Raw genomic sequence first — 27,010 nt, 5'->3', positions numbered from 1 at the left:
TGCATATAATCGGTGCGCATTCGCGGAAAAATGACTTTCGTTGCTCCAACGTGTACCTAACCATAAACATCAATGCCTTTCTTAAAATCAATACACATAAGTATATATTTTTAAACCTGCATATTTAGCGAAAATAAATCCAGGTTAGCAGGCAATATTAACCAGGTGAAATTGTGTTACTTCTCTTGCGTTCATTGCACGCAGAGTTGGGGTATATGCGATAATAATAAATGTTTTGTTTTCAAAATTATTGTTTCTGGATTCGACCATATTAATGACCAAAGGCTCGTATTTCTGTGTGTTATTAAGTCTATGATTTGATAGAGCAGTCTGACTGAGCGATGGTAGGCAGCAGCAGGCTCATAAGCATTCATTCAAACAGCACTATCGTACGTTTTGCTCTTCGTTGTGCTTCAAGCATTGTGCGGTTTATGACTTCAAGCCTATCAACTCCCGAGATTAGGCTGGTGTAACCGATGTGAAATGGCTAGCTAGTTAGCGGGGTGCGCGCTAATAGCTTTTCAAACGTCACTCGCTCTGAGACTTGGAGTAGTTGTTCCCCTTGCTCTGCATGGGTAACGCTGCTTCAAGGGTGGCTGTTGTTGATGTGTTCCTGGTTCGAGCACAGGTAGGAGCGAGGAGAGGGAAGCAAGCTATACTGTTACACTGGCAATACTAAAGTGCCTATAAGAACATCCAATAGTCAAAGGTATATGGAATACAAATCATATGGAGAGAAATAGTCCTATAAATACTATATTAACTACAACCTAAAACCTCTTACCTTGGAATATTGAAGTCTCATGTTAAAAGGAACCACCAGTTTTCATATGTTCTCATGTTCTGAGCAAGGAACTTAAACATGGTACATATTGCACTTTTACTTTCTTCTCCAACACCTTTTTGTTTTTGCATTATTTAAACCAAATTGAACATGTTTCATTATTTGAGGCTAAATAGATTTTTGTTGAGTTAATATAACTTAATTTAAGTTAAAATAAGTGTTCATTCAGTATTGTTGTAATTGTCATTATTACAAATAAATTGTAAAAATCTGCTGATTTTAATCTATCGGCTTTTTTTGGTCCTCCAATTATCGGTGTTAAAAAAATCATAATCGGTCGACCTCTAGTTGAGATGTGTCTGTTACTTGAACATTTATTTGGGCTGCAATTTCTGAGACTGGAACCTCTGCTGCAGAGGATACTCTGGGTCTTCCTTTCCTGTGGCGGTCCTCATGAGAGCCAGTTTCATCATAGCACTTGGTTTTTGCAACTATACTTGAAGAAACTTTCAAAGTTCTTGAATGTTCCGTATTGACTGACCTTCGTTTCTCTTTGCTTATTTAAGCAGTTTTTTTTCCATAATATGGACTTGGTGTGTAGCTAAACAGTGTAGCTATTCCCTCCGCATGGCAATCAAACAAGCTAAGCGTCAGTATAGAGACAAAATAGAATCGCAATTCAACGGCTCAGACACGAGGTATGTGGCAGGGTCTAAAGTCAATCACGGATTACAAAAAGAAAACCAGCCCAGTCACGGACCAGGATGTCTTGCTCCCAGGCAGACTAAATAACTTTTTTGCCCGCTTTGAGGACAATACAGTGCCACTGACACGGCCCGCAACCAAAACATGCGGACTCTCCTTCACTGCAGCCGACGTGAGGAAAACATTTAAACGTGTTAACCCTCGCAAGGCTGCAGGCCCAGACGGCATCCCCAGCCGCGCCCTCAGAGCATGCGCAGACCAGCTGGCTGGTGTGTTTACGGACATATTCAATCAATCCTTCTCCCAGTCTGCTGTTCCCACATGCTTCAAGAGGGCCACCATTGTTCCTGTTCCCAAGAAAGCTAAGGTAACTGAGCTAAACGACTACCGCCCCGTAGCACTCACTTCCGTCTTCATGAAGTGCTTTGAGAGACTAGTCAAGGACCATATCACCTCCACCCTACCTGACACCCTAGACCCACTCCAATTTGGTAACCGCCCAAATAGGTCCACAGGCGATGCAATCTCAACCACAGTGCACACTGCCCTAACCCATCTGGACAAGAGGAATACCTATGTGAGAATGCTGTTCATCGACGACAGCTCAGCATTTAACACCATAGTACCCTCCAAACTCGTCATCAAGCTTGAGACCCTGGGTCTCGACCCCGCCCTGTGCAACTGGGTACTGGACTTCCTGACGGGCCGCCCCCAGGTGGTGAGGGTAGGTAACAACATCTCCACCCCGCTGATCCTCAACACTGGGGCCCCACAAGGGTGAGTTCTGAGCCCTCTTCTGTACCTGTTCACCCACGACTGCGTGGCCACGCACGCCTTCAACTCAATCATCAAGTTTGCGGACGACACAACAGTGGTAGGCTTGATTACCAACAACGACGAGACGGCCTACAGGGAGGAGGTGAGGGCCCACGGAGTGTGGTGTCAGGAAAATAACCTCACACTCAACGTCAACAAAACTAAAGAGATGATTGTGGACTTCAGGAAACAGCAGAGGGAACACCCCCCTATCCACATCGATGGGACAGTAGTGGAGAGGGTAGTAAGTTTTAAGTTCCTCGGCGTACACATCACAGACAGACTGAATTGGTCCACCCACACAGACATCATCGTGAAGAAGGCGCAGCAGCGCCTCTTCAACCTCAGGAGGCTGAAGAAATTCAGCTTGTCACCAAAAGCACTCACAAACTTCTACAGATGCACAATCGAGAGCATCCTGGCGGGCTGTATCACCGCCTGGTACGGCAACTGCTCCGCCCACAACCATAAGGCTCTCCAGAGGGTAGTGAGGTCTGCACAACGCATCACCGGGGGACAAACTACCTACCCTCCAGGACACCTACACCACCCGACGTCACAGGAAGGCCATAAAGATCATCAAGGACAACAACCACCCGAGCCACTGCCTGTTCACCCCGCTATCATCCAGAAGGCGAGGTCAGTACAGGTGCATCAAAGCGGGGCCGAGACTGAAAAACAGCTTCTATCTCAAGGCCATCAGACTGTTAAACAGCCACCACTAATATTGAGTGGCTGCTGCCAACACACTGACTCAACTCCAGACACTTTAATAATGGGGAATGGTTGTGAAATATATGACTAGCCACTTTAAAAAATGCTACTTAATGTAATGTTTACGTACCCTACATTATTAATCTCATATGTATACGTATATACTGTACTCTATCATCTACTGCATCTTTATGTAATACATGTATCACTAGCCACTTTAAACTATGCCACTTTGTTTACATTCCCAACATTACTCAACTCATATGTATATACTGTACTTGATACCATCTACTGCATCTTGCCTATGCCGCTCTGTACCATCACTCATTCATATATCTTTATGTACATATTCTTTATCCCTTACACTTGTGTGTATAAGGTTGTAGTTTTGGAATTGTTAGTTAGATTACTCGTTGGTTATTACTGCATTGTCGGAACTAGAAGCAAAAGCATTTCGCTACACTCGCATTAACATCTGCTCAACATGTGTATGTGACAAATAAATTTGACTTGGTCTTTTACCAAATAGGGCTAGCTTCTGTATACCACCCCTTACCTTGTCACAACAGAACTGATTGGCTAAAACATATTAAGAAGGAAAGAAATTCCACAAATGAACTTTTAACAAGGCACACCTGTTCATTGAAATGCATTCCAGGTGACTACCTCATGAAGCTGGTTGAGAATGCCAAAGCTGTTATCAAGGCAAAGGGTGGCTACTTTGAAGAATCTAAATATGATTAACATTTTTTTTGGTTACTACATTATTTCATGTGTTATTTCATAGTTTTGATATGTTCACTATTATTTTCCGAAGTAGAAATAGTAAAAAAAAACCTGGAATAAGTAGGTGTTTCCAAACTTTTGACGAGTAATGTATGTGTGTGCCTGTGTGTTTTGTTATAACAGTTGTAACGTGTTTGTGTATTGTAGCACACAGGGGCCGGCGATGAGGGTGGTGGCCAGTCTCTGACATCATCAGGAAGCTGCCTGAGGGACTTCCGTGCCCAGCCGTTCGTGGAATGCCAGGGCCCGCGGGGTACGTGCCACTACTTCGCCAACATCTACAGCTTCTGGTTGACCCGGGTGGGCGCAGATGGACCGCTGAGCTCCTCTACTTCACAGGGCACGCTCAAAGAGGAGTGGCAACAGCGCCTCAACGTGGGCCGGTGCAACGTGTGTATGAAGGAGTGACCCCACCCACCCTCCTTCTGGGCCTGGCCACATCCCACAAGCACCGGCCCCAAAATCTCTGACCCACCACATCCCAGAGTGCATTGAACATGCACACTCATTGGTTACCTGAGAGGCAGTAATGATACACCTCATTAGTCACCAGAGGCTGTGACTACACTGGTTGTTTACCTGAAAGTCTGAATAATATTTACATTGACACATGCTCTCTCTTAACTTGTTTTATGCAAGTTCATACCAATGAACATACAGTACTTGATCAACTATCCCTTGAATATTTTTTTTAGATTAGTAACTTTTTTTTCCTCCTGAAATGTAACTTGGCTGAAAGCTCTTAATATGTGTATTATGTTTCCAGGTTTGAGTACCTAATATTACGTGTCAGATTATCCTTCGCTCGAGACTCCCAAGTCAACAACAAACAGAGTGGCTTCAAGCATCAATGTGGCCCATCCACACTCAGATTCAGGAAACTTGAATGTCCTCAATTAGGCAATTAATTTTGCAGCAATCACAATACGTACAGACAATTCAATTGTTACTATGTTTTTACGTACAACAGTGGTCCTCACACTCTTGGAAGCTGAGACTCTCCCAAAGCCTGTGATGTTTTCTTGTCATCCACCAAAGCCACAGTTGTGTTTATTAGGTCACGCAACAAAGAACTTTTTAAAGTAGAATGCCAAAATAAGCATTTTTGATTGGAGATGTCCATGTCGTCCCTCCCTGTTCCGTTTTATTATGTTTGATTAGGCCTTGATTCAATCAGATCAAGTTTTTTATCCAATTAATTGTTTTATTTAATTTTCTGTTGTTTAGAACTGTATAGTGCTAAAAGCAGTATAGTATCTACTTCATTATCTGTAAACTGTATAACATGTTGAACAATGCTTTAGTTTAGATTGTACACGTTTAGAGAAACAAGGTGTCTGTTCCTTCAGTTCATTTCAGTCCTCTCCTTGTCATTTAATTGGGCTTCCTTTCACTTTGGTCTTTAAAATTAATACTGTAAAATAACTTAAGACCCAAACATTGGTTGTCGAGGTAATTGCACCGTTAAAATCGTTAAAATTACTTCACCATTTTGAAAAGCTTGTCTTTTCTTGCACGCTGCAGGATGCCTTACACCGATCTACTACGTCATGTCTGAACATTCAGCCCCTTTGGTCTCGACTTCAACACGCTACCCAAACTAACAAGGAATTAAGCCTCGCTAACACACGCAGAAATGCAAACTCAGTAGTCATTACACTTCAAATGAGTGTATAACAGTGTAAGACTGTTGCAAATTTCAGTCTTTAAATGTTTCCCTGTACGTCTTGGCATTATTGTTTGTTGTATGTAAATATGTTTGCACTGTCGAAAGAACAGGATTGCTTTATATTTGTACTGTAAATGTCAAGAGTATTTATTTAGGTAGGAATCATTGTGGTGCTATTTTTGAAAAAATGGTGAATGCATGGTATTTCTCAAAATAAGAATATTATGTTGTCAAATGTTAGGACTCAGGCCACAATGTCAGGAAGTATTTGTAGGCGGTGGACAAGAGGAAAAAAGTTGGAAAACCGAGAAGCATGGTGTCGCATAACTGTGTTAAGGAGTGCTCGCAGATTGACAGTCTTACCCTGCGAGGCCTCGTGTGGGGATTTATGTTCCAGTCAAGCAGTAACACACCTGATTCAAGTAATCATATCAAGACTTCAATCAAGACATTGACAAGTTGAATCAGATGTGATGCTGCTGGGCTGGAACAAAAACCCCATCAGACTCTCGCAGTGCGAGATTGTTTTATCTCATGATCGTTATGGTGATGAAAAAGGGTAACATGTCTTGGGATCGTTTTTTATCATTACATACATCAACATTCTCAATTTCTCAGTGCAAACATACCCTTGCTGTCTAGTTAAATTTGGACCCTAAGGTAATTTTTAGGTCAATGAGAATATTGTGGTCACCCGAGTGTCTTCTTTTAAATGTAATGTCTCCAAAGATGACCAAAGTCATAGGGCAACAGAACATAACTATTGTTAAAGGCCCCATATAAACAGGGCTGAGAGAATTCACATTTTCTGTACTGTTTGACTAGAGAGAGCTTCGCAGTGGAAGCCACTCTCAGGAGGATGTAACGTCACAAAAAAGTGATTGTCTGCCAGATTGAATAGGGAGTTGTTTCAACTCCATTCTATTTCTATCTGCAACATTTTACATTACTGAATATACCCGCTTCCCCTGAGTCATTCCATGTGATTAACATAATGAGACCCTCTGTCCCAATGAGAGCGCTGTGGGTGTAAATATGTAGATGGAAAACACTGACAGAAGTGGCTCTGAGTTGTTGACTGACTGACTCACTTCGGTTCTGGAAAGAGAGGTATCGTTCTTTTCCAAACCCCTCCCCTTTCTCGATGTGTGGCTTCTCCCGTAACGTTAGAGGCATATCAGAGGTTAAACATAGTAACTCAACATCACTGACCCCGACACACGCAAACACAGAGGCTGAGCCACCCCGAAGACAATCCTCTTCTTAAAACATTTGGTACGATTTCTGTCAGCACACTTGATCCTTATAGGATAAGCCTTTCACTAACACACACACTCCTCTAAGCAACCAGTAGTCTTAAAAGCATTATGTGGACTGTTTAAAAGGTAAAAAATAAATGCATCTAATTTCCAAGTGTCATGTCTGTGTGATTGTCTGACCTGATGTCAATTGTAAATGGTTATTGGAGTATTATAAGCTTCATACTAGATCAAGTGTAGTCTTTAATGTACTGAACTAAGGGGGGAAATGCAGTGTTTAACACAATGCACATATTTAATATAAATGTTCCAAAAATACATTGTTTAACAAACAAGATTATTTTAAGAAATACATCATATTACACTCTCATGTTAAATTAAGAGTTCATTCTCAGATTCCCTCTAGAGCAAAATGTATCAAAATAGAAGACTTAGTTCCCAGATCTCTAAAATTGCTGTTTCATATTTGCCAAGAGACAGAAACAGTATATTTGGTAATCCTATTATTACATTCAAATACTACAGGACTAAAAATCTTGATTGATAGTTGAAAATAATTAAATAGTAGCCCAATACATACGGTAAGAGCTCAATGGCACGCCAACCGTGGGGGATCGATAGCACAAGTCATTGGCACCCATTCAATAAAGTTGACACCACAAAGTGAACATGTCCAATCAATGTGGTTACTAAAATGTGATTTTGATACATTTGGCTGTTTTCACTGCATAATATAAGTTTTTAAATATTCATTTAAAATATTTTTTAATTATAAAATGGCAAATTCAAATGCACCCCAACAACTATGAGAGTTGGAGCACGAGGCTAAAATTCTCCTGTTCTGGTCCCTTGGCTACCACTTTGTAAGAGCGTTAAGCGAACCCGTGCACATGCGCAGATACTGTGTGTGACTGGGTGAGAGCGAAATCTTGCATCTTGCTCATCGCAATATCTGAGGTACTGCTTGTGCAACATTTCACTGATTCTACCTTTAACAGTGGACTGATGGACAAAATACTATAGTTTTTCAGTGTAGTATTCCTTGAGGAAATATATTTTTATCCTCCAATGAACCAATAGTCCAGCTCGGTCAGTCAAAGTGGTCAATCCTCTGGAGCCGCCGCCTCCTGATCTCCTCTGCTGTCAGTTCTCCTGGAATGTTGAAACCATGCAAGATTGGTCTTCTCTGAGTGGAGCCCCCTAAGGGACATAACAATTATAATTATTGACACATGCAGGTGTTGTGACTGAGGCTGTAGGCTTGGATTGGGCACTCCTATAGATTAGTTATTTGACCCAACATTTAGATTAAATGGAGGACTTCAAAAGTCTTGAATCTGTTTTGATTTAAGCACTTCCAATTAACTCTATTTTCCAGCACAATCCACTGAACCCAGGCTTCCCACATCAAAACAAGTTGAAATGAACTACTTTCATTAATCCACTTGCTCTTTCCTCATATTTAGCCTCACATTGAAGTGTATAAACATATTTTCAGGACAACAAGTACAACACAAACCCACTTGACATAAACAATTGCAAAGGTCAATCAAAAAATAATTTCTACCATGCAGAAACCTGATTTTAAAAAAGAAAAAGTATTTATAAGAATGCTGTAAGTACAGACATTGTTTGCTCAATGGGAAATTAATATCCAACTAGTCAGTGACAACTGTGTTGAGTTTGTGACAGCAACTATGTGAGCTTATTTCAGTATTATCGACAATATGTCCAGGGATTTCCTATGATCTTCTATGTAGAAGAAACCCTAACCTTTTAACGACTCTTGTGTGGCTGAGCGTCAGAGCATAACAAACCATTCGGACTCTACAGGCATTTGTGAGAAGAACCGCTCCCCCCGGACTCCTTCATGATCCGCCCTTGTCTCACAAACATCTCTCTAACTCAGCCCCCATTACTCACACAGACTAATGGTATCAGAAGAAATAGATCAATGGACGAATCCAACCCAGAAGTTTGTAGCTCAAACCACAATGTTTAAAAGGGCGTTACAGCGGGACTCGAAAGGTTAAGGCTTTTTATTATTAAAATTTTCAAGGCCTCTGTGAATCCGGATTAGGGTATGCAACTGAATTATTTATTTTTTAATGGTTTGCAACGGTGAATGAAAATGTTTCTTATTCGACAAGGCCAGGTAGACGGGGACTACCTGGCCTTGTCGAATAAGAAACACTTCTTCCATTTGTTGCCTACTGCTTAATGAACAGAACCCAGGTCTGTGTGGTCTCACCTCTGCCATTGAGACTGGCTCTGATGGCTGCCTCGTACTGCTCATCCTCTGATAGACCTCCAGTGTAAGTGTGAACATTCTGGGGATGCGCACGGGGTCCTCCACTACTGCCACTGTATCCTACAGAACCCCCCCCCCACATACTAGGATTACCAAATATATCAGGCTCTTGGCAAGTATGCTTGGTACTACACTGAACAAAAATATAAACGCAACATGCAACAATTTCATAGATTTTACTGCGGTACAGTTCATATGAGAAAATCAGTCAATTGAAATAAATTAGTCCATAATTGATGAATTTCACATGACTGGGAATAAAGTTGGTCACAGATACCATAAAAAAAAAGGGCCTCAGGATCTCGTCCCTGTATTTTTGTGCATTCAAATTGCCATGGATAAAATGCTATTGTGTTTTTTGTCTGTAGCTTATTTCTGCCCATACCATCACCCCACCTCCACCATGGGGCACTCTGTTCACAATGTTGACATCAGCAAACCACTCGCCCACACGATGCCATACATGTGGTCTGCGGTTATGAGGTCGGTTGGAAGTATGTCCAAATTCTCTAAAATGACTTTCATTATGGTAATGGAAAATTCACTCTGGCAAAAGCTCTGGTGGACATTCCTGCAGTCAGCATGACAATTGCACGCATCTCAAAACTTGAGACATCTGTGGCATTGTGTTGATGTGAAAGAGGGCACCAACAAACATGGCAGTTCTGCTTCTAGCTCCTAAGCAACTTTGCAGTATTTTGTTTTTGTTGTGTGTCATACATTTTTACAAGCATTTCGCTACACCCGAAATAACTTCTGCTTAAAATGTGATTTGATTTATGTGACAGCAGTTTTAGATTGGCCTTTTATTGTCCCCAACACAAGGTGCACCTGTGTAATGATCATGAGGTTTGATATGCCACACCTGTCAGGTGGATGGATTATCTTGGTAAAGGAGTGTTGGAGGAAATTATAGTTGAAATGATTAATTATGTATACATTTCTTTTAGAACCATTAAGTTTTAATACTATTATGTTATGGTATGAAATGTGTGGGTTCTTGATTAAACTAGGACCGAAATTGTAGGTAAAACAAATGAATTGTCTGTACCTTGCAAAAGGAAGAAGGAGGGCATTCCAGACAGATAAGAATGTTCCATTAGTGGAGAATAAATTATATCTTTTAGACAGATTGGAATGTTTGTTTTATGAGGGGAGTAGAAGACGGTCTCCAGACCTGAAGACACTGCGCTATTGTGTGGATCGGAGAGAGTGTGAGAAACTGATGACTTCATTTTATGTTCTCTCCTTAAAATGTAATGTTCATTGTATTTTGGGTCAGTACTCATCAAGAATAAATGCTGAACTTGTTTTTAAGACTGGTCTCGATCTATTTCATGTAAAATGATAAACTTACAACTTATTCTGAAATAGATAGAGTGTGATTTTGGTTTTGGCTACAAAACATATAGGAATTTAGAATTCCTCTAACAAGGAGAAATGCTCACTAACAGAATGTAAACAAATTTGTACACAAGATCTGAGAGAAATACACTTTTTGTGCTTATGAAAATGTTCTGGTATCTTTTATTTCCGCTCATTAAACATGGGACATACATGTTGCATTTATATTTTTGTTCAGTGTATATTGCAGACACAAACAAAAATAATCTAGACTCTGCCCATTGTGGAAGCGAGACATCAATAAATCAAGGTGCAAAATGATTAGACATATGTAGCTACATACCTGAAAAGTTATAATATGGATTTTGTCTGGCATGGTATCCATTCATCACAAATCCTGTTGGGAGAGGAGATACCTGATCATTTAATTTGTCTAATCATGTAATGTTATACTGTGGTTGGACACAACATGATTTGTTTGGTTTCCAAATGCATTTAACCTGAAATTTCTATGAAAAACAGTGCAGCTTAGAACCAACACCATATACACGTCGCCTTGTTTAAAGGACAAAAACCACTGTTGTTTGGAAAGGCAAAAAAAATCTACACAGAAAAAAATACACACAGACTAAGGGCGACTTTTTCAACCATGCTTTTGTAGCCAATGTGAAATGGCTAGTTAGATGGCGTTGACGTCACCTGCTCTGAAATTTGCTCGGCAAGGGCCGCAACTGTGAAGAGTAACAATGCTTTGTGGGTGACAGTTGTTGATGTTCCAAGGGTTGGAGCTCAGGTTGGGGAAAGGAGAGGCATAGAAGCAACACTGTTACAATGCTTTAGAGAGTATCCTAAAACATGGCATCATAGTCTGATTTGGAAATCAGTCTGACTAATCAGTCTGACTAAAATCTCAAATTGCCTGCTTGACACAAACTGCCATGAAGGTCATGGGTGTGAGGCAGCATTCGTCCCTGCAGCCCATTATCAGGCAAGCCCAGACTATTTCAGACCACTCCCATGTACTCCACTCTGAGTATCAGCTCCTCCCCTCAGGCAGATGCTATAGGGTTCCCCTCCATGTAACCTGAACAGGTATAAGCACACCTGCATTCCCATGTCTACCAAATACCTAAACAGCAATAACTACTGGGTAAATGGGTGGAATATGTGAATAAATCATCTCAATAGATTAATGTAGGTCTGAAAATTACTTTAAATGTGTTAATGTTGAACACACCTGTTTATTTCAATCTGATGTTCAAATTCAAGTATATTGACGTTATAGGCTATTCTTACTTGCGAAAGCTAAAAAGACAAGAATACATTACAATATATAGGCTATTTTAGGTAAATATAAAAGTTGGCCTTTAAGCAACAACAACATCCTCATTCATAGTCATATGGATTGTCGCTGATAATTGTGAGTTGTTTTAGGAAACTAGGCATATGTCGCGCGTCACTACTTCACAGGAGAGGCATTTGACCGTAAATATTTAATTTTTAGTTTATCAACATTTTATAAATTTTGGGGGGCAGAAATGCCTTCGGAAACATGTGCCTTAATAACGAACTTGTATGCCATCTGTAAATACAATTTTTAAAATACGAGCATAGTTGGTTTAACCACGGAAAAAGACAGGAACTTCCCGCTAGCCATGATTGGCTGAGATAATGGATGGGATGGACATGCCGAGATCTGAGTTCGGATTGGTCTTCCATGTAGCCGCTTCTGTCTATAATGAGCTGCTCAATATGTGTAGGTAATTCTTTCTAACGCAGATTTTTTTTAAAGACAGCTCTCCACTTTCTGGAGGACCGAGTTTTGAAATCATTGGAATGACCGGTGGAAGCAGAGTAGGATTGCAAATACAGTGCGTCAAAAAGAGAACACAGAAGGCTGTTGTATAAAACAACTGTCTCCTGATTACATCTTAAAACTAAGGGCAACGATGGCATCCGTGACAGAGAGGGAGAAGTGTTCATCCATGTATACGGGTAACGGCTAGCTACATCCATGTATACGAATCTAGCTAGCTACATTTTCTGAGTTTATATGTTTCAATGTTTGTCAGAAAGTTGTTTTAATTGCAAGTTAAAGCATACTGTTAGCTAGTGTCCAAGTTCCAAAATTATCCGGTAGAATATCCTGCTATTAATTCTTCACTCACAACCGTAATCTATTTAGTGTAATTAGCTCACCATTAACTTGTAAATATTTTTATTTAACTAGGCAAGTCAGTTAAGAACAAATTCGTATTTACAATGACGGCCAAACCCGGACGACGCTGTGCCAATTGTGGGACTCCCAATCACAGCCGGATGTGATACAACCTGGATTCGAACCAGGGACTGTAGTGACACCTCTTGCACTGAGATGCAGTGCCTTAGACCGCTGCGCTACTCAGGAGCCCAATAATGATCTTGTTGTGAGTTTATTTTCCTGTAATAATGAATGACAAACTTATACAGACATATTGATAGATGTAGTATAAACAAGCCTTTAGTCTTTAGCACATGGCCTCACATGTGAATCTGTAGAGATGGGTGGGGCTAAGGCTTAAGAGGGTGTGAACGATGCTGAATGGGTGTGGACAAAGAGCTCTCTGGTACATTTATCAACTTTCCAAGCAGAATTACTTTCCCACTGTTCCTCAACTGTAGTGTATGATATAACATTTTCTAGCTCTCTCTACTTTTATTCATTGTAAAAAAATACAATTTCAAATTTTGCAACATAAGACCAAAATGAGCCGGTAGGTCACATTTGTCCCCATTTTATTCTAGTCTCTAAACCTCTTGATAAAGTCATGAAAAGTAGTATATACTTTGTGAAAATGCTAATAAGCATACTCTCCTCCACACCTCAGCATGACACTCCCATTTTATGCTCCACCTACAGAGGTCCAAAGTTTTACAGGATCCAGGCAAACACAAATGCATGTGAGACCAAAATACCAAACTCATCATTTCACAGGTTTTTTAGCTTGTTGCGCATGTTTTAGTGAAGAAAACATTGCCCACGACACACACAAACCTGCAATTGTTCTCATGATGATCTTCAAAGGACCAGCGGTGTAGAGAAGCCCCACCAGGATGCCTGCCAGGTGTCCCACAAAGGAGGTCCTGCACAGAGAAGCGTGTTATGAGTTACCGCCTGGCTACAACGCACACGACTCCATAATTAAATGACTCTCAAACCATGAGAAACAAGATTCTCTGGTCTGATGAAACCAAGCTTGAACTCTTTGGCCTGAATGTCAAGCAACACGTCTGGAAGAAACCTGGCACCAGCCCTACGGTGGCAGGAGCATCATGCTGTGGGGATGTTTTTCAGCGGGAGAGACTGGTAGACTAGTCAGGATCGAGGGAAAGATGAATGGAGCAATGTACAGAGAGATTCTTGATGAAAACCTGCTCCAGAACGCTCAGGACCTCAGACTGGGGTGAAGGTTCACCTTCCAACAGGACAACGATCCTAAGCACACAGCCAAGAGAAGACAGGTGTGGCTTTGGGACAAGTCTCTGAATGTCCTTGAGTGGCTAAGCCAGAGCCCATACTTGAACCCGATTGAACATCTCCGGAGGGACCTGAAAATAGCTGTACAGCGACGCTCCCCATCCAATCTGGCAGAGCTTGAGAGGATCTACAGAGAAGAATGGGAGAAACTCCCCAAATACAATTGTGCCAAGCTTATAGCATTATATCCAAAAAGACTCAAGGCTGTAATCGCTACCAAAAGTGCTTCAACTGAGTAAAGTGTCTGAATACTTATGTAATTTTTCCGGTCATTTTTTTTGTTTTTATTTCCAAAACTGTCTAAAAACCTGTTTTTGATTTGTCATTATGGGGTATAGTGTGTAGATCGATGAATGGGGAAATAATGATTTTTCTCAATTTTAGAATAAGGCTGTAACGTAACAAAATTTGGTAAAGTCAAGGGGTCTGAATACTTTCCAAATGCACTGTATTTCAAGATGATGTGGATTCCCTAGAAATAATCTGAATTAATGTAAACATTACTTGTTCAAAACAAGTGTTCTCAATTTACCAGGTATGGAGTAAGTTGAGCAGCGGGACAAGGTAAATGATGCAGGATACACATTTCTGCACTGAATGAAATATTGCCAATACCTTTTTAAAACTATCTTTATTTCCAAACACAATCACTTTTTGGTATTTTAATCATTTTAAGCATCTTTTAACACAGGCTTAACAGGGATTGTTGTTCTCAATTTCCAGCGATAATGCCTTGCATTACACCTGGTAAGAAAAAAAATATTAATTTGCTAAACTTGCCATTGGCACAACTTGCCCCATGGCAAACATTTTTGACTATATTAGCTCACACAGCTACACAGATGCACTTTCATGCTAGGTTTAAGACCTCATATTGAAGCTTTTTGAGACCCCAACTAATGTGTAGAACAGTCTTTAAATTATGTACTTTGGGTTAGATACAAGAATCCTGAAACCTCTAAGACAATACATTTATTGGACCTAACTTGCTTATCACTTTCTCCATGTGGCTTCTTCCTTCACAGAAGCCATGAAACGATGACCTCTTCGTAAATATTTGGTCAAACTACACATTTTGTGTATAGTTTCCTAGAAACAAGGGAGGCTCAACTTACCCCATCTCCCCTATTATCAAACCTAGTTATGTCTGTAAGCTTTCATTTAGAACTATTTGACACATTGTGGATGATAAGAGACTGCCTAGTGAACTTACGATGCACCTTGGGTCATGTTCATTCGAGCACACAACAGTATAAAAATGTCTAACTAAAATGTGCACTTCTTATTGGAAACTTGTGACACCTGGGCTGGGAAAAAAAGTCTATAGGTGTAGAACATGTGTTTCCTGTGCATCTGACTACTCCTGCAACTAAGAATAACTCACCCCGGTGATGTTACATGAATCAGCACCAGCTCAACCCAGCTGGCGTAGCGATTGGCCACTGGTACGCCCATCACGTAGGAGATACCTCCCGGGTGGTAGTGGTTACTCAGCACTTTCAGAGCGAAAAGCACTCCTACAACACAGGACAGACAGTTCAGTCTCACCATGCCATTCACAGCACAGCATGATTGAGGTCCATTCAGTTTTCAATTCAGGAAGCAAATTCAGAGTTGAAAAACAGAGTGGACCTTTTTACTGACCAACAGAAGCCCATTCATGTTTAGGCTTATAACTAGGACCTGGGGGTTTTCCTGGTAAAAAAAAACTACCATGACACAAACTATTGTGAGGATAGATAGAAACCTTCCTCATCAGCATAACAGCAAACACACTGACACTGTAGCTAGCTAGTACCTGAGAAGCCGACTGCACACTCTAAGCTGTAAGAGGGGTCCTGGGTGATCTCCGAAAGCACCATCTCCAGCAGCAGATAAATCACGCCCGTCAGCAGGGAGAAAACAGTCAGAAGCCAGGCGTAGAAGCTGCTGCCAAGCCGGGGCTCCAACTTGACGCCCTTCCACAGGAAGGATGCCATGTTGAAGTACAGGTGCCAGTCGTCTAGGTGGTGCAGCGGCGACAGCACGAGACGGCGCCAGTCACCACGCCAGTAGGCCTGCTGGACACTGATGCAGGCCTGGAGGAGGGGTAAGCTGGGTACCAGAAAGAGGTAGACGTTAAGGCCCAATACAGCCAGCGTCACAGGGGGAATGTTCTCCACCCCCACATGGAAGACCTGGGAGGCCAGGAGGATCAGACCCAGCTGACCTCCCCCCCTCTGTCGGTAACGCATCCTCCTCACTCAACTGCGGTAGCTCAGCCTGGAGAGACACACAAACATGTACAATTAAATACAAAATCATACAACATTCTTTGTCCTTTGAAACAGAGATGTGTCATTTTTTGCATTCTTATGGGGATTTTTAAACACCCCCAGTTTCCACACACAGACAATACCACAAACACCCACACACAGAGAGCAAGACAAGGGCACCCACCAAAAAAAAAATACTATAGATGGGTTAGCTGACAACATCACAGAATAAATGTGCATGCTTCAACGGGGCAAAAGTCTGTTAATTGTTGTGATTCTGGGTGGCAACAATGACAAGAAAGCTGCCATCTGGGGAATCGTAAGGGACTCTTTTCAGATAAAACTATCTTGTTATTGATACACAATGTATACACAAAAGTATGTAGACACCGCTTCAAATTAGTGGATTCGGCTATTTCAGCTACACCCGTTGCTGACAGATGTATAACAATCGAGCACACAGCCATGCAATCTCCATAGACAAACACTGGCAGTAGAATGGCCTTACTGAAGCGCTCAATGACTTTCAATGTGGCACTGTCATAGGATGCCACCTTTACAAGTCAGATCTGTCAAATGTTGTCTAGGAGCAACAACGGCTCAGCCTCAAAGTGGTAGACCACACAAGCTCACAGAATGGGACCGCCGAGCACTGAAGTGCTTAGCGCGTGAAAATTGTCTGTCACTACCGAGTTCCAAACTGCCTCTGGATGCAAAATCACAAGAACTGTTTGTCGGGAGTTTCATGAAATGGGTTTCCATGGCCAAGCAGCCGCACACAAGCCTAAGATCACAATGCTAAGCATCTGCTGGAGTGGTGTTAAGCTCGCCACAATTGGACTCTGGAGCAGTGGAAACACAAGTGATGATTCACGGTTCACCGTCTGGCAGTCCGACGGAGAAATCTGGGTTTGGCGGATGCCACGAGAACACTACCTGCCTGAATGCAGTGGCAACTGTAAAGTTTGGTGGAGGAGGAACAATGGTCTATGGCTGTTTTTCATGGTTTGGGCTCGGCCCCTTCGTTCCATTCAAGGGAAATCTTAACACTACATTCTAGGCGATTCTGTGCTTCCAACTTTGTGGCAAAAGTTTGAGGAAGGCCCTTTCCTGTTTCAGCATGACAATGCCCCGTGGACAAAGTGAGGCCCGTAGAGAATTGGTTTGTCGTGATCGGTGTGGAAGAACTTGACTGGCCTGCACAGAGCCCTGACCTCAACCCAATAAAACACCTTTGGGATGAATTGGAACACCAACTGCAAGGCATGCCTAATCGCCACACATCAGTGCCCGACCTCACTAATGCTCTTGTGACTGAATGGAAGCCAGTCCCTGAAGCAATTTTTTATATATTTTTTTATTTTACTTTTATTTAACCAGGCAAGTCAGTTAAGAACAAATTCTTATTTTCAATGACGGCCTAGGAATAGTGGGTTAACTGCCTGTTCAGGGGCAGAACAACAGATTTGTACCTTGTCAGCTTGGGGATTTGAACTTGCAACCTTCCGGTTACTAGCCCAACACTCTAACCACTAGGCTACCCTGCCACCCTGTTCCAACATCTAGTGGAAAGCCTTCCCAGAAGAGTGGAAACTGTTATAGCAGCAGGGGGGGGGTGATTTTGGAATGTTCAATGTTCGACAAGCAGGTGTCCACATACTTTTAGTCATGTATTGTACCATGTCTTGCTTTGATGTTGTTTTGACTGTCTTGTCTATTCTAATATGTACAAATTCACTAGCTGACCAGCAACTGCAATGATGTATTTGAGAAAAAACAACTGTTCATAGTGTAAATGTATTTATATTTTCAATAAACATTGGAGATGAAATATAGTTTACATGTAAGACAACTCAGTCTGTTTTGCCCCATAGTTGCGCACGCGTCTGTTTTGTTGCTAAACAACCAACCTGTCTATGGTATAAATACTATAATATTCACTGTCGTTTTTTGAGGGGACTTTACTGTAGTATTAACTGGACCGAAGTCTGCAAAAACACTACAGTGAATACCGTAGTATTGCGGACATAACTGTAGCATACTGTGGTATTTATAGTTTACTATAGTATAAATACTGTAGTAACATTTTTTATTGTATACTAAAGTAATTACTGTAGTTCCCTGCAGTCTGTAGTATACAGTTGTATTACTGTAGTGTTTCTGCAGACTAGTATTTTTGTATACATTACTGTAGTATTTACAATAGTGCAATTGTTTGATTACCATTGATATAGCAATGTGGAATTTCTCCTTGAGGAAACCTACTCTACAAAATACTCAAAGAGCACATTTTCCATAACCCATAGATAGATAGATAGGTATAGATAGATAGATATGTGTGTATGTATGTATGTATGTATGTGTGTGTGTATGTGTATGTGTGTATGTGTGTATGTATGTATGTGTATGTGTGTATGTGTGTATGTGTGGGTGGGTGGGTGGGTGGGTGGGTAGGTAGGTAGGTAGGTAGGTAGGTAGGTAGGTAGGTAGGAAGGAAGGAAGGAAAGAAGGAAAGAAGGAAAGAAAGAAGGAAGGACTGCATTCTGAACAGATAGCTCAGTGCTTCTGCTCTTTCTGTAACCTGTAGGGAACACACTATATCATCTGTACTTGGCATGTAGACTTCTCACTTATGGGTGGAACAAATTAGGATAAGAGGGAGTGGAATGGGCAGGTTTAATGCAAACTAAATACTGCCAGGCCCACCCAATCAGATTGAAAAAAAAGAGAATACATTATTACAAAAATACTCCTCAGCAAAAGTAGCATTTTCCTCCTTAACTTTAATGGTGAGAAGGCAGAAAGGAAAAAAAGAGTAAAATATGCATACATTCTATGTAAATCACAATTTTTACCATGATGCTAGTGGCTAATGTCTAGGAATGATAGTTACTTTCTGAGGATACACAAAATCTGAAAGTGAGAGGAATATTTTCCCACCTTCTCCACTAAAGCTACAATATGTAACTTTTTGGTTGACCTGACAACATTCACATGTTAGATTTGCCAAGCTTATTGAAACAAAGTCTAAGAAACGATAGATCTGTTGTATTTTACATTTAGCAGAAGTTCTTATCCAGAACGACTTACAGTAGTGAGTTCATACATTTTCCTACTACTGTATGTGGGGTATTTTTATGCTTTCCGTTTTTAGGTTTATTTTTTGCGTCTTACTTTCGGGTTGGTACACCAGCTTCAAATACAATAGTTTTGGTTAAATATATTTCACAGCGGTTTACACCGTACAAGGATTCTGACTAATTTCAGTATGTGACAAAACAAGCAAATATAGTGGAAACTCTTTGAATTTTAGCAACCAGGAAATGGCAGCGCGATTTCTGCAACGTGCATCTTTAAGGAGGAAAACGATGCCTTTGCAGCCTGAATGGAGGATGCTTTATGTAGGAGCCGGTCCACTGGGGACATGAGTCTATTTATTACCTGGAATGCACATCGAGTTTAGACGATGGGGTCTAGATCTGCACTATCGGCTTCCTAGGCTAAGATTAGGCCTACATTCCGCCTTAAAACGGTCAGAAAGCAGAGCAATAAACACAAAACAAATGTCAAAATATAAAGAATATATTTAGCTAGCTTTCATACTGGAGCCAACAAAAAAACAGACCTTGATATTCAATCTCAAATGACAGACACATAACGTTTAGGTTTATAGCTGGTTGCTTTTGCCCCAAAATTGTAACTTACTTCCTGGTACCGCGCAGACAGTATTTGAATATATCGCTGGTATTGTTGGTCTCTTTGTCTTCTGGCCGACAAAACACTTATTAAAGACGATTAAGGGATATTGGGGTTTACCTACACTTAATCATACACGGTAAACTTTTCATGAAATGTCAGGGGAATAGACCAAGTGATCATAACAGATTCGTTTGGTGCACACTGTACAGATCATAATAAACGTTTTGTAACGAAAACGAGCGTTTCTTATTGGACAAGTTGACATTAGTCCCTCCCTGTTTGCTTCCGTTTGGTTTCCAGTGTGTGAATGTTCAGTTGCATTACCATATCGCACCACAACAGCAGCATCTGACTACAGTGTATTAGTACGCCACATACGCACTCACTTTTCCCCCATTATTTTGTATCTCTATGCGTTTCACTTCCCTGTCAAAGTAAAGGTTTAAAAAATTAATGTACTGATGAAAATGTTTAAAATATATATATAAATATATATAAATATATATATATATTTAGTAAGTTGCGTTTGCATAGCTTTTTATATCATCTTGTGTTCGTTGTTCAAAGTATTCAGACCCCTTGACTTTCCCACATTTTGATAGTTATAGCCTTATTCTAAAATTGATAAAATATATTTTAGACATTTTTGTTAATTTATAAAAAAATAAAAAAAATACAGAAATACCTTATTCACATAAGTATTCAGACCCTTCTCTATGAGACTCTAAATTGAGCTCAGGTATATCCTGTTTCCATTGATCATCCTTGAGATGTGCATATGGAGTCCACCTGTGGTAATTTCAATTGATTGGACATGTCACACCTGTCTATATAGAAGTTAACCATGCATGTCAGAGCAAAAAACAGGCCATGAGGTCAAAGGAATTGTCCGTAGAATTGTGTCGAGGCACAGATCGGGGGAAGGGTACCAAAACATTTCTGCAGCATTGAAGGTCCCCAAGAACACAGAGGCCTCCATCATTCTTAAATGGAAGAAGTTTGGAACCACCAAGACTCTTCCTAGAGCTGGCCGCCCGGCCAAACGGGGAGAAGGGCCTTGGTCAGGGAGGTGAACAAGAACCTGATGGTCACCCTGACAGAGCTCCAGAGTTCCTCTGTGAAGATGGTTGTCCTTCTGGAAGGTTCTTCCAACTCTGCAGCACTCCACCAATCAGGCCTTTATGGTAGAGTGGCCAGAAGGAAGCCACTCCTCAGTAAAAAGCACATGACAGCCTGCTTGGAGTTTGCCAAAAGGCACCTAAAAGACTATCAGACCATGAGAAACAAGATTCTCTGGTCTGATGAAACCAAGAATGAACTCATTGGCCAGAATGCCAAGCGTAATGTCTGGAGGAAACCTGGCCCCATCCCTACGGTGAAACATGGTGGTGGCAGCATCATGCTGTGGGGATATTTTTCGGCGACAGGGATTGGGAGACTAGTCAGGATCGAGGGAAAGATGAAAATAGCAAAGTGCAGAAAGAGATCCTTGATGAAATCCTGCTCCAGAGCGGTCAGGACCTCAGACTGGGGCGAAGATCCACCTTCCAAACAGGACAATGACCCAAAGCACACACTCAAGACAACGCAGGAGTGGCTTTGGGACAAGTCTCTGAATGTCCTTGAGTGGCCCAGCCAGAGCCCGGACTTGAACTTGATCGAACATCTCTGGAGAGACCTGAAAATAGCAGACACGTCCCAACTAATCTGACAGAACTTGAGAGGATCTGCACAGAATAAGAGGAGAAACTCCCCAAATACAGCAGTGCCTTAGAAAGGTCTAAACAAATTATTTGTTGCAAGTTGGGGAGGTTTTTTTCACTCCTAGCTCAGCTATTAGACAATTCTTTAGTAAACGTTGAATTGTTCAGCTAATAGCCCACCCTAAAAACGTTTGCAGAATACACAGCCTGCTACAGTACACTTGTGAAAAACAAAATGTCTCCAGCTGTTCGAAACACAGAATATCTGAGAGGCTTTTATTTATTAAAATGCTGGGTTAATAATAGTAATACTTTTTCCTTTTTCCACTTGTTAAATAGCCTGGATTTTTACGCCCATCTCGTTCCTCGCCCTCTTCAAAATGTCATGTTCCGCCTGAGTGTCTCGCTTGTGGATATGGCAGCCTATTCGTTGTGCATCAAGAATTCAGCCTTACAAGTTTGTTTGAAGGTCTGGATATTCACAAGCAAATAGTAATGCGCTCTAAACCACTCTGGTGGCAAATAAACTTTGCTGCCCTGTTTTCAATCGTCCACATGGCTGGGAGAACCTATTCAAGTAAGTAAATACATTTCAACAAAATGTAAAAATACGATGTATTATTAGCTACAGCAACTTGCTACAGTGCATTTTAACTCAAATGAGCTGCTAACGTATCTAGCTAGTTTACATACTGTATAGATAGCGATCTAAGTTAATTGCATTTGACCAGTTACTTAACTTCATATAAGATAGCTATGTTGATATATTTAACACTGTAAAATACATGTGTAGGTAGCTAGCACGGAGGAGGGTGAAAGGATAGCAGGCCCAGTTGTCTAAGTGAGAGAGTAGGCTTTTCTGGATAGAGCAAGAACTTTTGTGTAGCTCCAGTCCTTAGAAGTGAGGACAGAGAACATCATATTCAGTGCTGTCTAATTTGAGTATAATGAAGTCTATTTCTTGTGAGCTTTTCTGTCATCAGATACACAGCTGGGAAAGCCTGTCTGCAGATGAAGAGGTCCCAATGAAGAGCAGCGGTTCTCAGCCCTGGTCCTGGGGACTCAGAGGTGCACATTTTGTTTTTGCCTACATAGCTGATTCAAATGGTCAAGTAATCATCAAGCTTCAAGTGGTATTTATGTATTCATTTGTGATGCTATCCTTGCTTTGGTCCTGATATTGTCACATGCTACACATGATTTGTTATAATGGATATTATACTTTAGTAATTCACAATGATCTGGTCATGTAAAAGTCTAATAATGGTATTATCTTCTATTGTTTGTCCTCATGTCTGTTTTTCAGCACAAAGTACTCTGCAGCCACCAGGTGAGACTACACACACACAGATTCCTGTTGAACACAGTCTCTTTAACTACATTAGTTTCTCAATAACAGTCTCTCTCCTTCACTTAATCCCTCTCCCCCCTTCTTCCTAAATCCTCTAGGTTATATCAGCTGTGTTGGTGAACCCCTCCCGCATCTGAACTGGCAGACAGCGGGCACAGCCTGATCATAGGTGAGATGTCACTTGGTCGGGTAAACAAGTTTAAAAATTGCTTACCCAAACGCATTGTAGTTTACCTAAAATAACAGAAAGTATCCTCCCTGTCAGAAGCATCTGTGTTGGCAGATGAGTTTGTGTTGAAGCACAAGAGCGTGTTTTCGGCTCAAACTGAGAGTAGAGCCACTGAGTTGCCTACTTTTAGCCCTAGTCGGCCAGCAGTATATCAAGCACGGCAGAAAAATTAGCGTCTCTGTTTCTATTGCCATAAGGTGGGACATATGATTAATGATTGCTTCCTGCTAAAAACGCAAACAAGGGATGCCTATTCGTGCCAACCCTTTACCGTGTGTTTAGAAATAAACCATGAGAGTTTGAAGGTGAATTTATTTGTTCTCACTGTTACTTTTTCACTGTTATACTATGCATGAGTTATGTTACGGGTCTCGTTGCCATCCCTCCTAGACTGCAGAGCCAATGGGACTCGTAACAGCTGGTTAGGAGACACCGCTAGAGACACTGTGATTGTGATGAACTGAGAGAATATTAGGGTAGCACTGTGATTCATTAATCATATGCTGTCTTTCCTGATTCTCTGTTCTTACCTCCTTTCCCTTTCGGTCTTCTCCCCACCTCTTTTTAATAATACACACCATATGTGCATTGAAGTACAGATTGAACTTGTATTTATAATATTACAATTATAATATTTATAATGCATGTATTATGTATTTATAACACCTGGATAATGAACTTCTTTCAATATAGCGTTTAACTTTCTCCACTGGTTGAAATTAAGAATCTCATTGAAATACTACACCTATCTTGTGTCCTCAGATTAATGCAGATGAAGGGAGTTAGATATTCATAGGAAGTGTAGTGTACTGTTTTTTTTCTGTATATATGAATTACTAATCAGCCTTTACTTAAATCATGTTTCTAGTCTATTGCATAGTTACAATGTGTAATCATTGGAGTCCCAGGAGCAGTAAACACTGTTCAAGTGTATAATTGTAATATATACATACAGACACAGCATCATTCAAATAATGGAATTTGATACACCTGGTATTGGATATGACAAAAAGAATGTCTCAGATTTATACCTGAACCGCACCTTTATTTGCCAAGGCTACTATGTGGGGATCTCATGCGTGGTAATATCTACATGTATATAGGACTTTTATCCTTGGCACAAAGTTACTACATTCTACTGAATCCATAGGCTTCATTAATGTCATTCAGACTTGAAGTTGATACAACTATGATAACGGTGGTTCATAGGTTCTGAAGTAATATTCATAACGTTTTAGGGTCCATACACAGATTGGCTACATACTGTAGCTAGCTACACATCCATAGGCATACAGTTAATTTTATCCTCCACTACACAATAAGCAAGCAAATAGTTAGCTTGCTATGTTAATTCAGCTGCATTGCATGAAAAATAACCAAGGCAAGCTTACACAATTGTACATTAAATTTGCAGTAAATGCTTTAGCTAGCTAGATTCTTTACATCCACTGTTTCACAGACGACAGTACCTAAAACATTAAACACGAATTACAATTTCATACTAATGTCATAACGCTAGCTGGGTAATTGTTAGCTGGTCAGCTAACTTGTTAAATAACGATTTTTGTAACTTAAATTATGCACAATCGTTTCTCTACAATATCTAACATATTCCTCTCAATTGCACTTTTTGCTTGACTCGTTATGAAGTTCTAATTACTTACATTTGCTTTCACTGTAATTTTGTGTCAGCCATCTTTGCTAAAGAAAGTCACCAGCGATGGGTGGTTCGTGTCAAATTCGACATTGGAACCACTCAATATGATTGGACATATAAAAACCTTAGAGCACTAATTATGCATTTGGGTCCCAACTCCCCGTTGTGGTGGTCTGTAGCAATGAAGCCGTGTGGCTGGGTACCTCTTAAGTCCCGCGGCGTAAGCTTGCAACTTTTTACCTCTTAAGGATCCGCCCCTTTAAAAATGTTTTTTTGCCTAAAATTACATACCCAAATCTAACTGCCTGTAGCTCAGGCCCTTATGCATATTCTTGGTACCATTTGAAAGGAAACACTGAGGTTTGTGGAAATGTGAAAGGTATGTAGGAGAATAACACAATAGATCTGGTAAAATAAACAATAACAAAAAATACTTATTTTGTATTTGTTTGCACCATCTTTGAAATGCAAGAAAAATGCCTTATTATATTCCAGCCCAGGTGCAATTTAGAGTTTGGCCACTAGATAGCAGCAGTGGTATGTGCAAAGTTTTAGACTGATCCAATGAACCATTGAATTTCTGTTCAAAATGTATCAAGACTGCCCAAATGTGCCTAATTTGTATATTAATACATTTTCAAGTTCAAAATTGTGCACTCCTCAAACAATAGCATGGTATTTGTTCACTGTAATAGCTCCTGTAGATTGGACAATGCAGTTAGATTAACAATCATTTAAGCTTTCTGCCAATCTCAGATATGTAGATGTCCTGGGAAATTCTTACATAGATATTTCTCGTGTCCAGGTGGGATAGGGCAGTGTAATGGCAATTGCGTTGTCTGTGGATCTGTTGGGGAGGTATGCAAATAATAGTGGGTCTAGGGTGTTGGGTTAGGTTGAGGTGGTATGGTCCTTAACTAGCCTCTTAATGTACTTCATAATGACAGACGTGAGTGCTACGGGCGATGGTAATTTAGTTCAGTTACCTTCTGTTACGCGGAGTGGAAGAGCAGACACAGACGAGGAGCCTGGGATGAAGTAACCAATGTATGTGGAGCGAGAGTGGTTGAGACAGGTTAAGCAGGTCCAGAGGGGAATCCAAGGGAGCAGTAGAGTGGGGAATCCAGAGCAGAGTAGCAGGATTAGGAGACGTGGGACTGGAGACAGGGACCAGAGTCCGAGCGGGCAGAACTGTAGCGAAGAGGAAAGCAGCGTCAGGCAAGGTGAGTCCCTGGTGACTCTTAGTAGGGAAAGACTTGCAGGAAATGTATAAAAACAGCCTTTGGTCATGTTCAGGTAAGAGCAGAGCGGAAGAACAATTTAGGACGGTTGTGAGAGCATGCTTGTTTGAAATGGAAAAGCGTTGCGGTAGCTTTTGATAAAGAAGAACAAAGATGAAGCAGCCGCTTTATAAGTGGGATGCGCTGTTGAGCGCAACGTACCGAGGGGTTCGTGCTGATTGTACGAAGATTGGGAGCTTGAGTCGGTTCAAAATGGCGGAAAAAGGGGAGATGGTTTATTTAAGAAGAATGGTAGAAAGTGTAAGCAGAGTGAGCTGAACACAGGAGGAAAAATTGAAGTGAATGAGGTTGAAGTATCAGAGGTGGTAGGTGTGGTGAAGGAGCCCGAGGTTTGCACCGAGGGTCAGGACAGTATAGTCCGAGTCTGACAGTAGGAGTGACATGTTGGGAAAAAGTGTCCCTTGCCTTTCGGCTGATCCATTTGTGGTTTCAGTGTGGGTGAAAACAGAGTTGGGTACTGTAGAATCGGTGAGGGTAATTAGAAGTGGTCTTGTGATAATTGTTTGTATTTCTGCTGGTCAGAGGGAGATGGCGCTCCGCATTAAACGAATGGGGGCAAGAAATGTGAATTGTTTTGCTATCAAGAAAAGGATGCCATTGAAAGGAGTGGTTACTAGGGTAGCAGTAAATGTAAAAGTTGACCAACTGAGGGGGAAGATTCCTGGCGTTTTTGATGCTCGTCATTTGGTGCGACGCAGACAAGGTGGTGTGAGTGGTGAAACAGAAGAGTCATTTTGTTCTTTTGAGTTTTGATGTTGAGTCTATGCCCGACAAAGTGATGTTAGGATATATATGTTATCCTGTACAAGCTTTTGTGCCAAATACATTACGTTGTTACAGGTATCAGGCTTATGGGCATGTGGCAGCAGGAGGGATGTTCCTAGGTGTGATGTGTGCAGAAGGGCATGAG

General features: G+C 41.0%; 2 protein-coding genes and 1 long non-coding RNA gene across 5 annotated transcripts in view; 2 read left to right on the top strand and 1 right to left on the bottom strand.

Moving 5' to 3' along the window:
- col4a4 (collagen, type IV, alpha 4) overlaps nucleotides 1-6,887 on the top strand; it is a 150,963-nt gene extending 144,076 nt beyond the window's left edge. For all 3 annotated transcript variants that reach the window (XM_064984108.1, XM_064984109.1, XM_064984107.1), the window contains one exon: nucleotides 3,953-6,887. In XM_064984108.1, the coding sequence (XP_064840180.1) occupies nucleotides 3,953-4,213 (261 nt within the window). In that variant the 3' untranslated portion in view covers nucleotides 4,214-6,887. The remainder of the gene's footprint in view (nucleotides 1-3,952) is intronic.
- A 103-nt stretch (nucleotides 6,888-6,990) lies between these two features.
- Nucleotides 6,991-20,087, bottom strand: rhbdd1 (rhomboid domain containing 1). Its single transcript, XM_064984110.1, has 7 exons — nucleotides 19,866-20,087; nucleotides 15,704-16,167; nucleotides 15,290-15,422; nucleotides 13,423-13,511; nucleotides 10,732-10,785; nucleotides 8,985-9,104; nucleotides 6,991-7,933 (listed from the first exon to the last, which is right to left on the bottom strand). The coding sequence occupies exons 2-7, from the start codon at nucleotides 16,137-16,139 to the stop codon at nucleotides 7,824-7,826; spliced, it is 942 nt and encodes a 313-aa protein (XP_064840182.1). The 5' UTR covers nucleotides 16,140-16,167; nucleotides 19,866-20,087; the 3' UTR covers nucleotides 6,991-7,823.
- A 2,448-nt stretch (nucleotides 20,088-22,535) lies between these two features.
- On the top strand, nucleotides 22,536-23,082 carry LOC135551466 (uncharacterized). Its single transcript, XR_010457313.1, has 3 exons — nucleotides 22,536-22,630; nucleotides 22,869-22,892; nucleotides 23,012-23,082. It is a non-coding gene; the product is annotated as an uncharacterized LOC135551466 (long non-coding RNA).
- The last annotated feature ends 3,928 nt before the right edge of the window (nucleotides 23,083-27,010 follow it).

This window comes from Oncorhynchus masou, chromosome 13, assembly GCF_036934945.1.
Source record: "Oncorhynchus masou masou isolate Uvic2021 chromosome 13, UVic_Omas_1.1, whole genome shotgun sequence".
In the NCBI taxonomy this organism is placed as follows: domain Eukaryota; kingdom Metazoa; phylum Chordata; class Actinopteri; order Salmoniformes; family Salmonidae; genus Oncorhynchus; species Oncorhynchus masou.
Note: the sequence above shows the minus strand (reverse complement) of the source record. Positions and strands in the feature narration are given on the sequence as shown.